Source organism: Amia ocellicauda, chromosome 17 (assembly GCF_036373705.1).
Source record: "Amia ocellicauda isolate fAmiCal2 chromosome 17, fAmiCal2.hap1, whole genome shotgun sequence".
In the NCBI taxonomy this organism is placed as follows: Eukaryota; Metazoa; Chordata; class Actinopteri; order Amiiformes; family Amiidae; genus Amia; species Amia ocellicauda.
This window is the reverse complement of record NC_089866.1, coordinates 12,512,102-12,524,402: the sequence shown is the minus strand read 5'-3', so window position 1 is coordinate 12,524,402 and position 12,301 is coordinate 12,512,102. Positions and strand designations below refer to the sequence as shown.

The 12,301-nt window shown below is 43.8% G+C and overlaps 1 protein-coding gene across 1 annotated transcript in view; it reads left to right on the top strand.

Annotated features, from left to right (window-relative positions):
- Positions 1-12,301, top strand: part of caskin1 (CASK interacting protein 1) — a 155,604-nt gene that overhangs the window by 122,546 nt on the left and 20,757 nt on the right. Inside the window, exons 8-11 of the mRNA XM_066689405.1 lie at positions 125-233; positions 638-732; positions 3,024-3,141; positions 7,595-7,813. Coding sequence (XP_066545502.1) covers positions 125-233; positions 638-732; positions 3,024-3,141; positions 7,595-7,813 — 541 coding nt within the window. The remainder of the gene's footprint in view (positions 1-124; positions 234-637; positions 733-3,023; positions 3,142-7,594; positions 7,814-12,301) is intronic.

The window sequence follows — 12,301 nt, the reverse complement described above, 5'->3', positions numbered from 1 at the left end:
AAAATAAATTTGATCTTCAATATGTATATCTGTAAAAATAATGTTATGCCGCATAGACACAAATTCTCAACTCTTCCTATAGTCTCTTAGCACTAGGCTGTTCTAACCTGTCGTCTCCCTGCAGAGTGGAATCAACGCCCAGGTGAGGAACACCTACAGTCAGACGGCCCTGGACATCGTCAACCAGTTCACCGCCACACAGGCCAGCAGAGAGATCAAACAGATGCTGAGAGGTGAAATGGGGAGGGAGGGACAGTAAGAGAGAGAGGGGCTGGTGGAGTGAGATAAGGGTGTGAGAGCTCCAGTGAGAGAGCCCTCAACATGGCAGGCGTTGGTTGTCACACAACATCGCCCCCGGCTTACCAGCTCTGCAGTGTTCTCAGTGAGAGTGGCCTCAGTCCTCCCTACTGTTTGTGTTATTGGATTTGTAGCATGGACAGAAGCAGATGGCTTGGGAGGAGTGAGTGAGTGTGTGTGTGTGTGTGTGTGTGTGTGTGTGTGTAATGTCATGTAATGGTAAGCAATTCCAAACTGCAAGGTGTAATTGCCAATTCCAAATTCAAACTGAGCTTGCTGTGTTTCTGGGCCTTGTGTGCATGTGTGTGTACTGACTGCTGCCCTGTATTTCTCTGTGCAGATGCCTCCGCCGCGCTGCAGGTCAGGGCCCTGAAAGATTACTGCAACAACTACGACCTGACCAGCCTCAACATCAAGGTCGGGGACGTGATCACGGTGAGTGTGGACCCTCGCAGCCCCCGGATGCGGTCCTGTCCGCTCTCTCCCGGCACAGGGCTTCGCTCCTCTGTGTAACGATCTCGATGCTCACTTACTGTGTGTCCATTCTGTAAGGGTGGGAGATTAACAGAACAAAAAGCCCCATGCAAGACAAATTCCAGTGATAAAGAAATAGTTACTCTCTGGTAATCGAGTGAGTTTGGAAGATGAGCAACAGTGCCATCTGCTGCCCTGTATGTGTTCATGGGATGCAAAGGATTCCCCACGTGGACTGACATTTATATTAATAAGTTAATCATATAGATTGGTCTGTCTATTTATTTATTTCAACATTTATTTATTTGCTATTAACATTTGTTTTTTGTATTTTGCATTCATTACAACAACAAAAGAGTTACACACAAGACGCACAGCACCAAAGTGTTAAAATGCATTCACAGAACATTCATAAGTCAGTTCATAAATGTTTAGAGTATTTTGACAGCACTCTACTCCTAAGTATGAATCTAATAGCCACCACAGGATCTATGTCAATCAGAATGACATCGCCTAGGGGAGATTTGATCAGAGTTCCTGCATAGACTGATTCTGTCCCACAGTTCTTGTTTAAGTTGTCGATCAAACACAGCTCCTAAAAGTTGCACTGTGCCTTTAACCCATTGCAGCGCAAGGCCACGCAAAATCAGTGTTACTGGCCATTCCATTAACACTGACCATCAGATCATGTCCATAAAACATGAATATGTGGTACTGCATGGACTGTAATCTAGTCTTGCTTATGTGTGATGTTTATTTGTGCTGTTAAAGCTGTAATTAGTGTTGTTAATCCATGTCAGCTTCTCAGAATTCTGATAATGAATTGCACACTTATTCGTAATTCCTTTGCATGAACAGGACACTCTATCAGCTGCAAGCGGGCGAAACAGAGTAATTGTTAATCAGCTAGTGTTTAATTGCTCAAACAGGTGCATTTCTCAGTATCACCTGATAGCAGTTTATAGAGTGTCCTTTTCATGCCAGATAAATTATTCACCATCAGATCCATGGGATTTAACTGAGACTAATCAAGGCATTAACAACAGGAAGGGACCGCAGAAATAAATGTCAACAGTAAGCAAGCCAATGCATAGAGGATAAGGGTGTCAGACTCCAGAGCTAAAGAGCCGCAATGCCTCCTCTCGTTCCTTTCTGCCTGGTTCTCAGCTCCTTAATTGGTCAAAATAAAATAACCTGACTGAGTTTAACATTTCTCTCCAGTGTCCAGAATATTTGGTTGGTCCAATATCTTGTGATCTAGTGATCGAAATGTTTGAAGGTATCAGCCGTAAAAAATGAAATGTGAGATAATTACATTTACTGAGTAATGGAGAACTTAAAAGGTTGGCCCTCCAGAACTGACACACCCCCAGTGTAGGAGTTATCTAGGCACTGTAGAGGGCATTGTTGGATGTGTTTTGCTTGAATTCCACTGTGCCACCAAACAGGACCCACTCAGAGTCCGCCCTTCTCTTTCTCTGGGTCTTCAGTTACAGGGCTGGTATTTTCAGACAGTATTGTCCTTCCCCAAACACAGACTGGACCTGTTGACAGATCTCTTCCATAGCTAAGGGGACTCCACAGTCACTTGGAGACTTTGCCAAATAAACAGAAAGACATCCGCATTTCGAATTGAACATCATCTTTGCCTTACTGAGCATTATTACTTAATTGCCCCGCACAGCAATAACAATTAATTAAAAGTCACACATCTGGGCTGCTATTTAAGCCTGTGTTATCATGATCCATTTTATGGTGTCGTTTGTTTTAATATGTCGAAGACCGAGTTTATCTTCTGTCGGTTGCTAATAAAGTCATCTATAAAACTGAATGTGCAATTGCTCTGCCAACCAAATCATTGACTTCGAGCATCCACTCGGGCTGACCGGCGGCAGGCAGCTGAACAGCTGATCAGTGTTGGCCTGTTTCCTATGCACAGGAATGCACCACCTTCTGGAAAAGTGGAAAGGTGCTTCATTAACACACTACTTTCAAATATTTTCCTAGTGACTATGGCGCCACAGTGTCACACCACCCATAACCACCCAGCCATACCATACACTTAGCTTGGTCATTAGATCTACAGTTGAACTAAAGATGAAGTAAAATAATGAAAGGGCTAGGTTTTTAACAAGGTTTTGTCAGCTAGAAATACATGTAGGCTCTACTGCAGCTTCCGATTGTTATGAACAAAGATGTAATAATCTAATTGCCCCCTCTCTGTGTTTGGCCTCCCCTACTCCACTCTACAGGTGCTGGAGCAGCACCCTGATGGCCGGTGGAAGGGCTGCATCCACGACAACCGGACAGGAAACGACAGAGTGGGCTACTTCCCCTCCAGCATTGTGGAGGTGATCAGCAAGAGGGCAGGTGCGCTGTCATGTGACCTTACAGTGAGCGGGGGAGTCCGAGAGAAGCTAGAGAACTTGCTGACACTGGCTAGGAGAGGGAGTGTGGTGGTTTGAATGGAAGTGAATGGTCGGCAAGCTGCAATTCACCAAAAATGGCACGGCAGTAATACAGAGAGGATGGGAGTTTAGACACGTGGGTTCTCAGGTGAGGGAGTTCGAGGAGCAGGGTCGGGCAGCTGTGACAGTCAGGGAACCCTGTCTACAGAGATCCGCATCCGCCAGTCTGAGTAGTGGAGAGTAGGACGGGCCTGAGGTGAATCATTGTGACAGGGGCAGTCCTGCATGTACAGGGGTCCCGTCTGAATTCCCCTGCTTCTAAAACTAATCTTTGCTTTGCCACTGATGTGCATGATCCTAACAAAGCCGCTGCTCGCAGCAGAGGGGGTCTGATTTGATGCAGTGCAGGTGGAATATCAGGCAAAGTGGGGGCAAACCCCAGAGTGACTGGATCAGGCCGGGGTAGGAGGAGAAGAGAGGGGGTAATGAAGGGCCAGGAAGGGTAAGGAAGACCAGGAAGAGGATTTAGATTGGAGAAGCGCTTAACATCGCTCTGGTTCAGATGGACTGCTGAGGTTTTTGTGTGGGTGGGCCTTCGTGTGAGCGATCGCCAGTGTTCCTGGCATATGTGGAGATGTGGCTCCTGAAACCAGGTGCCCTGCCGCCCCCCCCCAACCACCCTAACCTAAGATTCCCCCAGACACCGCCTGTTTCGGATTACACCCCCATGTGTGCTCCCCACCCCGGTCACGCTCTGGTTGCTAGGCTGTTCGGGTGGGATGTCTCTTGGCCGCCCCCTCCATACCCCCTCCCCCCCCCACTCAGCTTTCCTCCCCCTCGGGGCTGCAGTTTCTCCAGCATCAGGCCTCTCTCCATTCCCATGCCTCCACTGCACACCTACCCTGCTGCCTCTGAAGGGGGCACTGGGCACCTACTCCCCAGACCAGAGCCTTTCTTTGTTGGCTGTAGAGGGAAGGTTTCCTGTAACGGCGGTTTTGGCTTCTCTTTCCATTGGTCGGCATTCTGGGCATTGGCATACGCTGGTTTCTGAATTGGTTAAGACAGTTCTTGATTCGCCAATAAGTATCTCCCACTGGGCTGTGTCTCAATTGGCAAGACAAGCCACTCACAGACCAAGGGTAAGCTTTTATTTAATCAGCTGCCAAATGTCCATCAGGGCCATGCCTGGATGACAAGCTGGTGCTGATGTACCCACAGTATTGATAATTTCTGTGTCAGCATCTCAATACGATTTATGTTATTCTCACTGACTCGGAACTGGCACAGAACGAAAACCAAAACAAGTGACACCAAAATGTGTTTTTCCATTGCCTGACTCTTGTATCAGACACCACAGCACTCCCAGACCAGCTGGCCTTCCAAAAGAGAAGCATTACAGCCCCTCTGCTCCCCCAGGGCCACTAACACCTCTGAGCAACAATCAGTGTCTTGTGACAGGATACAGAGAGAAACCAGGCCAGGCTCCCTCTGGCCGTGGCCATGAGAGAGCCAGGGTTCACCGACACAGCCGCCTCACAATGAACTTGGGCCTGAGCCTAATCCAACCTATTGCACTTCCATTTCTTACCGCTGCGCTGACATTCAGAGCCATTCTCCATTCAGATTTGCACTGTGTCCGTGGGCTTTTGAATCCCAGTCTTGGGGATTTTCCAGTTCCCAGCGAGAAGCTGCCCATAAAACACACCGCATTGAGGTATCGTATTTAGATGACATTGCAACTGGTTTCCTTTGATGTCTGCAGCTCAGGGCTGACTCTCGGTTTCCTGCCCGAGCAGAAACATAAGGCTAGTTTCGCTGGATTACCATCTCTGTTTCTGCTTAGGAAGGTAGCCTGTTTGTATAGGCAGGCTGTAAGCAGGCTTGTGGATTTGTGGAAGGGCAACCCCACACCATGCGTATAACTGTGTTAAAACACAAACCCCTGAGCGTCCACCTGCAGGTAATGGTGGCTGTGTGGCTGCCGCACAGTGTGAATGGGGAAAATTGGTAGGTATAGTCTGTTGGCTATTTTGTGCCTAATGTGCATAGTGTGTAAGCCTGTTTGGAAGGTTTGATTCAGAGTCTTGGGAAAGGCACTTCCAGTCCAAGCTGTGTGAATCTGCGTAGGAGTGCTAGAATTGTGTAACACGGCCATTGCGACCCCAATATTTTGCATGTCTAATTCTAGCAGGATCCAAGATAGGCAGTTTGAACATCATGGCTGTGTAGTTTATATTCCAGATACCCATGATTCTTTGTTTCAAAAGAAGTGCCTCTTATGTTCACTTCTAAATGCCCTGTCCACTTGCGACTCTTGCAGTTCCTTGTTGAGTCTGAAGTGGGCCTTGGGGGTGGATGATGGCTTCACAGTGGTTTTAAATAGAGCAGTCAGCAGGAAACCTGTGTTTATACAGGCAACCCACAGACATAGCCATAGTGATGGTGAGTGTGAGTTCTTGCTTTAATAGAAACCAGGCTGGGAGATTACGTCTCTGTCAATTCTACCGATCTGCAGTGACCGCAGTCGTATCAAGAACCTCACAAACCAAGTAGCGACTTCAATGAATAACCCACTCTGAAAAATTAACTGGAATTTTAAAAAAGTGGTTTCAACTTCAGATTATGATTTTCATGTGAGGCTCAGGCAGAAAGCTTCATCTAACCCTAAGCAGGGAAAATCCCTAACCGTTCAAGAAGGAAGGTGTCTCTCAGATACTGGACCTTAGAGCATTGAATTGTGTTGATTAACCCTGGCTTCTCCGGCCGTGGTTGTGATGGGAAGCTCATGGCCTGGCTTCAGTTGTCATTCCTGTCCGTCTGTCCCGTCCGCGTGTCCAGTGTCTGATCTGTCTGTCTGCTACCTCATCCATCACCCATCCGTGTCTCCATATCGTACCACTTTCTAAAGCCATCTACAAAAAAGAATAGAAGCTTTATCTATTATCTATTTTTTCATTTCTGTTCTTTTTCATTTTCAAACCAGCAATCGCATACACAGCACCCTTCCAGCAGAGCCCCTGCTCTCAGAATTACTCACGGCATGATTTTGTTTTTTATTTAGCCACAGGGTCTAACAAGGCAGCCATTCCTTGCTCAAACCTTTTACTAACCTGCCGAAATTATGCGGCACCATCTTGTCCAGTGCAGAGTTGGAATGAATACTCCCGTGAATCTTTGCAAGCTTATTATATTTCTTGCCTTTGCCTGAACTAATACTGCCTCACCCCCCAATGTGAGATGAAAAACCCTGAGCATGTTTGCCAGTGTCGGAAATAGCCCTAACAGCCAAGATCTGATTTAGTCACAGGTGTACTGTGCCTTGATCTCAGGAGTAAAAGGAAAATCGAGGCCGTTACAAGATAACAGTACCTTTGTACATTGTATTATATTCTAAATAATCTTCCCAGCTGCTGCCTTCAAAGTCCTGTGTCTGAGACTCACAGCAGCTGCATTAATCACACAATCTGCAAAGACAGGAAAACCTGGGGGGTCCCAAGCGGCTGTACCAGTTGAGGCCCCTACTGAAGAGCGCAGGTCTGGCCCCATAGTCCAGACATTATTGCCTCTCATTTGAGTTCTCCGACCAGATCAAATCCCTCCTCAGGCCTTAAGTTGAGGACATCACGTGGACACTTGTGGACAGAGCCAGTTGTTTCAATTACATTGTAAAAACGCTGAAGGAAGTCAAAGTGTAAATTGACATTTCCTTAATCAGTGCTTTGCTCTATAAAACAATCCAGAACTAACCACAAAACAGCTTTAAATGGGATTCTCTTCAAAGCATCTTTGTTGTTCTTCCTCGGTTAACAATCGCCCCTAATTCAGACTCACCGAGAAAATAGTGGACAGCTCTTAGTGGACAGAGTGTCTCGTCTTTTCCCTACTGCAGAAGAACAGTCATGGCAGATTCCCATTTGTCAATCAATAGGAGAATGATAGAGAGGCTTACACACAAAGGGACACACACCGTCATATAAACAAGACATGTTAAAACAAGATACACCCACTTCTTAATTCACTCCAAATCATTTCCATTCACCTCGAAAACCCCCCGCTCTGATATTTCTACACACACTACATTTCTTCTTTATATATATATATATATGTATATATGTATATATATATGTACACATATATATGTATGTGTGATCATTCACACCCACCACAGTAAAGAAACAATAACCGAGGTGGCCTATCTGCTTTTGAAGGAGAAATTAAACAATTAGAATAAATAATGGAGGAATAACAAATAACCTGCCAACTTAGTTTGATTTCCTATTTTCTTTTTTCGGTTCGAATTGATTTTGTGTTTTCTGCCTTAAATTGGTTTCCCCTTCTTATAATTTCTTTTGTTGTTGTTGTTTTTATTTTTTCTTTTGTTGTTGTTTTGTCGTTGTTGTTGTTGTTGTATCTAGGTTCATGGAATACAGTCATTTGTACCCAACAGTATCAAAAGATACAGCTCTGTGCGCCGGCGAGCGGCCCTGCCGCCGTGGTGAACGGGGACTCGTATCATCAGTTCCATTTCCTGCCGCCTCCTCCACCTCCGCCACCACATTCCCATCAGCCTCTTTTCACTTCCTTTGGCTATAGCAGGTCCCACAGCACCTCAGAAGAGCTGCACTGTGGACAAGGTACAGGACCAGACATCGTCTCTGCTTATGTTATTATTATTATTTCTATAGTATGGTAATGCTTTCTATTGAGTGTCATCCATGCAGGTCTTCTATGTTTAGTCAGCTTATTCACTAAAACTAATGCCAGCTGACATGTGACAAGGGTGCTTGTTTAATTTGCATCTCCAGTTAAATGCAGATGCCTGCCTTCACTGTGAAGATGAGTATTTACAGCCCTGAGGCCAGCTGCCGGCACATCCTTCTGTGCAGAATACCTTAAGTGTTAAATACAACTTTTCCTTGACCTGAAAGGTGCTTTGGGCAACACAACTTAAACTCAACGAACACTTCAGGTGAAAACGAATAGGGAAACTCAGTTTAATGTGTTTTTAATGGCATCTGGCCATCTGGTTTGTTTCTGCCTTATTAGCTTCAAGAGCTAGCATTTATTTATTTATACTCACTGTGTATTAAATAGTGTACATGTCTTTGTGTTGTTTGTAACACAGGAATGTGTTTTTGCAGTGCCTTGCAAGGCCATTAAAGGTTTGACTAACACTCTAAAAGCAATGGCCTTTATTTTTCTTTAATAACTACAAATACTTTTCCAAAATGTATTTGTTTCTCCTTCACTCTGAACCTTATAGCAATCAGGTGCTATTCTCCAGTTTCAATTCACCTGTTGTAGGAGGTCAGTTAACAAATTAACAATTTAATGTTTGGTTGAAATCTTATTAATGGCACTCAAAATAAAGTGTTACCGAAACTCCTGCTGGACTTGAATGGAGAAAAATAGATTTCTAAAGGATTTTGATCCTGATAAAATGGCTTGCAGGATATGTATTATTATTATTAGTTATTTTTTATATAATTATTATTATTATTATTTTCCTCAGTTCACAAAACTTTAAAGGGATTTTGTTTTTCGATTTTGGCTGCTACACTAATCCTGGTGAGAGTACTTGCTCACTTCCAAAGTGTTATTTTGTAAGGATTGTCTTTTTTAGGAACATAAATAGAAAATGCAATTAAAAAAGAAAATTGTTTCTGTTCCTAATACATTTTCAGCCATTACCTGTTATTAGACAGCTCAGTCAAGGTAGTGTCAGGGATTTTTCCAAAGTTTGATTTTGTGAATCTGCTTTTATAATAATAATACTAGTTATAGTAGTAATAATAATAATCCTCATTAACATAAATTCCTTGAAGTTTTCTGAAGAGGAATCTTTAACTGGTTTTGTATGATTATTTACTTGTTCTTTATTTGTTAATTTAATTTTCTGTTTCTTTATGCTGATAGAGAAATGTACTGCAGTGTTTACCTTTCCAAATAATCAGCCATAAATTTAAAAAGCAACAGGACTGAAAAAAATACCCAGATTCCCTTTGAAATATACGACACTGCAGTACATTGTGTGTATGTGTGTGTGTGTGTGTGTGTGTGTTTACAAACTCTTTCCCAAGAGACATTTATGACCTTATCACCCATATATGTGACCCCTGTATGGACACCACCACAGACAGACTCACTGATTTGTACAGGCGTAGTAGAGCAAAGCCAGTCTGGTGGTGCTGTTTCACTATAGGACACGGGTATCTTTTCAGGTAGATTTCCCCCCCTGCCCCAAATCCTTTTTTTCATCTTGCAGAAGGGTGCAGTCTACTGACTTAAACTGACAGTTTAAAGTCCTTTTATTCCTTTAAATGTCCATCTTTCCATCTAGAAGGTTTCCTTCCCATTACCCATTACTAATGCACACATTACAAAGCCCCAGCAAGGCTAGGGATAGACTTAGTAGCACACACAAACCTACCTGTCTGTTTCCTCACCCATCCTCGTCAGTAAGCATGTCAGCCGTCTCTGTGAAAACTCAGCACCTGTCTCGTGGAACCATTCTACTCACTGTCCTCCCTCACTCCTTATTTCCCCCTACCCCTGGTATACTTGTTGCCTTTTTTTTGCCATTGTAACCTCAATTTCCACCTTTCCGCAATGGTGTTTACTTCCTTTGACATTTTTTTGTTGACTTTTGTTTTGTATGTGTATGTGTGTAAAAAGATGATTCATAAGCAGTTAGGGTGAACCAACAAACAACTCCTACTACCACCATAAGAAATTGTGGATTCTGGCTGTTAGAAATCCAATCTACTACAGCCCAATATTAGTACTAAGGCCATGTCACGCATACACACACACACACACACACACACACACACACACACACACAGACACATACACACACACACACACACACACACACACACACACACACACACACACACACACACACACATGCTCACACACAGAGCTCTGTATGTGCAGCTCGACACAGACAACCTCATCAGATTCCCTGCAATTCCCTGGGGCAGTAGTGTGGAGTAGTGGTTAGGGTTCTGGGCTCTTGAGCAAGGTACTGCACCTAGATTGCTCCAGTAAATGCCCAGCTGTATAAATCGATAAAATGCAAAAATAATGTGATATATTGTAACAATTGTAAGTCACCCTGGATAAGAGTGTCTGCTAAGAAATCGAGTAATAATTGCACTCTTTACTTTGCAACTCGGTGCCACTTTCATAACCAAAGAAATGTCTTACTCTAGTTTAGTTCTTCCTTCCTTAGCTAACAGGCAGCACTTTTGCATGTTGTTTTATTAAAATAAAGAACATAATTAAAACTGAACATACTTCTTAAATGCCATGGTTGTTGAGCTGTATTACACCATTGACCTCTGAACTTTGAACCCCATTTCCTAGGGTGACTAGTAACCTCACAGATATGGACTATTTTACATCAGGAAATGAGTCCGTTTTTATTAGTCAGAGTTGTGGCCAGAGAGGGGGCTTTTGCACAAGGTCTGTAACGCAAAATTCATTGCAAAACTACCCAAGCGTGTGGAAACTTGATGCACTTTGTAGCCCCAGTTGAGACTGAAAATTGTCTTTCAGTTTGACTGTGTCTTTTCAGAAAGATTCTAGTTGCTTGCTGACATCAGAAAATATGTCATATGTGTCTGAAGGTGCATTAAACAGTGCAGCTATTTATATTTGACCAATGTCAGAATCAATTCTAAAACCACTTGAAAAATCAAGTGTTTTTAAGCCATGTTGGAATCAGGCTAAATAATTCCCGTGGCAGGGTTCCGTCCCCCTCCACCAAAGGACCAGACAGTTGCCAGCAATGCAACAAAGTGCACAAATAAAAACCGTGAACAAAACTGAATCGTCTATGAGACTTGGACTATGAGTATGCTGGGTTTTTGCAGTAACACAGACACAGAACAAAGGCAACTGGGCGATTCTGTTGTTTCTCTATCCACTTGTTGCAGTAACCGCACAGCTCAGTTGCTCAGGGTTGCGTTTAGATTTGGAGACCATTGAAATTTCGTATTGTTTTCTGGTTGTCTCTACAAAGAGACGAGAGAGAGTTCAACACAGAATGTGCAACACAGGAACTAGTACATTGATCCTTTGTCAATACACTTGATCCAATTGGCTTCAGAAAGACACCGATAATCCACAATCTGGCCCACAGCTGTGTTCCTCACCTCCCCCACTAAACATGCCCCTATCTGTTTGCTTTACCAAGTGCCTACTGTCACAAGTCTTGAATATGGTGAGCAACCCAGTCCTATCGGGGGTCTGACGATTTTGCAGGATTATTTCTCATTGACAACCACCTTAAGACCTGGAGAGAAAATGGTTGTTTGTTTTCTGATTAAGCAAAGACTGGGATAAGATCAATTAAGTGATTGTAATGGTGGAGTTTCATGTATAATCATGAGGTAAACAAGTCCCCCCTGTTGGACTGGCTTGGTCCAGCCCTGCATGGGCCCTCGAGTTAATTTCCAGGGCTTGTTCTAAAGCCTTTGTTTTTATTGCAGCCCAGTAATGTCTGAGGTGCCTTTATTGTGGTTTGGTGGTCCAGAGCAGACCTGTATACAATTTGCACTTTAACATCACACCCCCCACCCACCGCACAAGAGCTTTAATATGAAGTCATTTTACCAATTTCATTTTTTTTTTAACAACCAATAAATCACACGGCCCGGTTGGAAAGAACGTGATGGCAGCAGCCAGAGAGTACCCCCGTGCCTTAATCATATTTGAATATTTGAGTCCTCCTCAGGAAGGTTTTGCATTCTGTTCTGTCAGCCCATCCCACTGCTATGTCCCTGTCCCTGAGAATGTGTTCTGGAATCTGGCAGGGAAGGGGACAGGGACATCAAAGTCAATAAATAAATACACACATAAATGAATAAAACGTGGGTTTTCAGATCTGAAAATCACCCATCCCAAGACAGCCCCATCTCTCATTTTGGGGGCTCTTTGCATACTTTGCAAAGTAAACTAGTGATGTGCTCAAGGTAAGAAGAAGCCCCTGTCTCCTATTTCGGACTAATCTGCGCTATCCTGTCTTGTTTTCTCTGTGACTTTCTCAAGGTTCCAAGCCATCCCATAAACCCCTCTGTGTTCTGTGGTTTATGATGGCCCCCGAAACCCTTGGT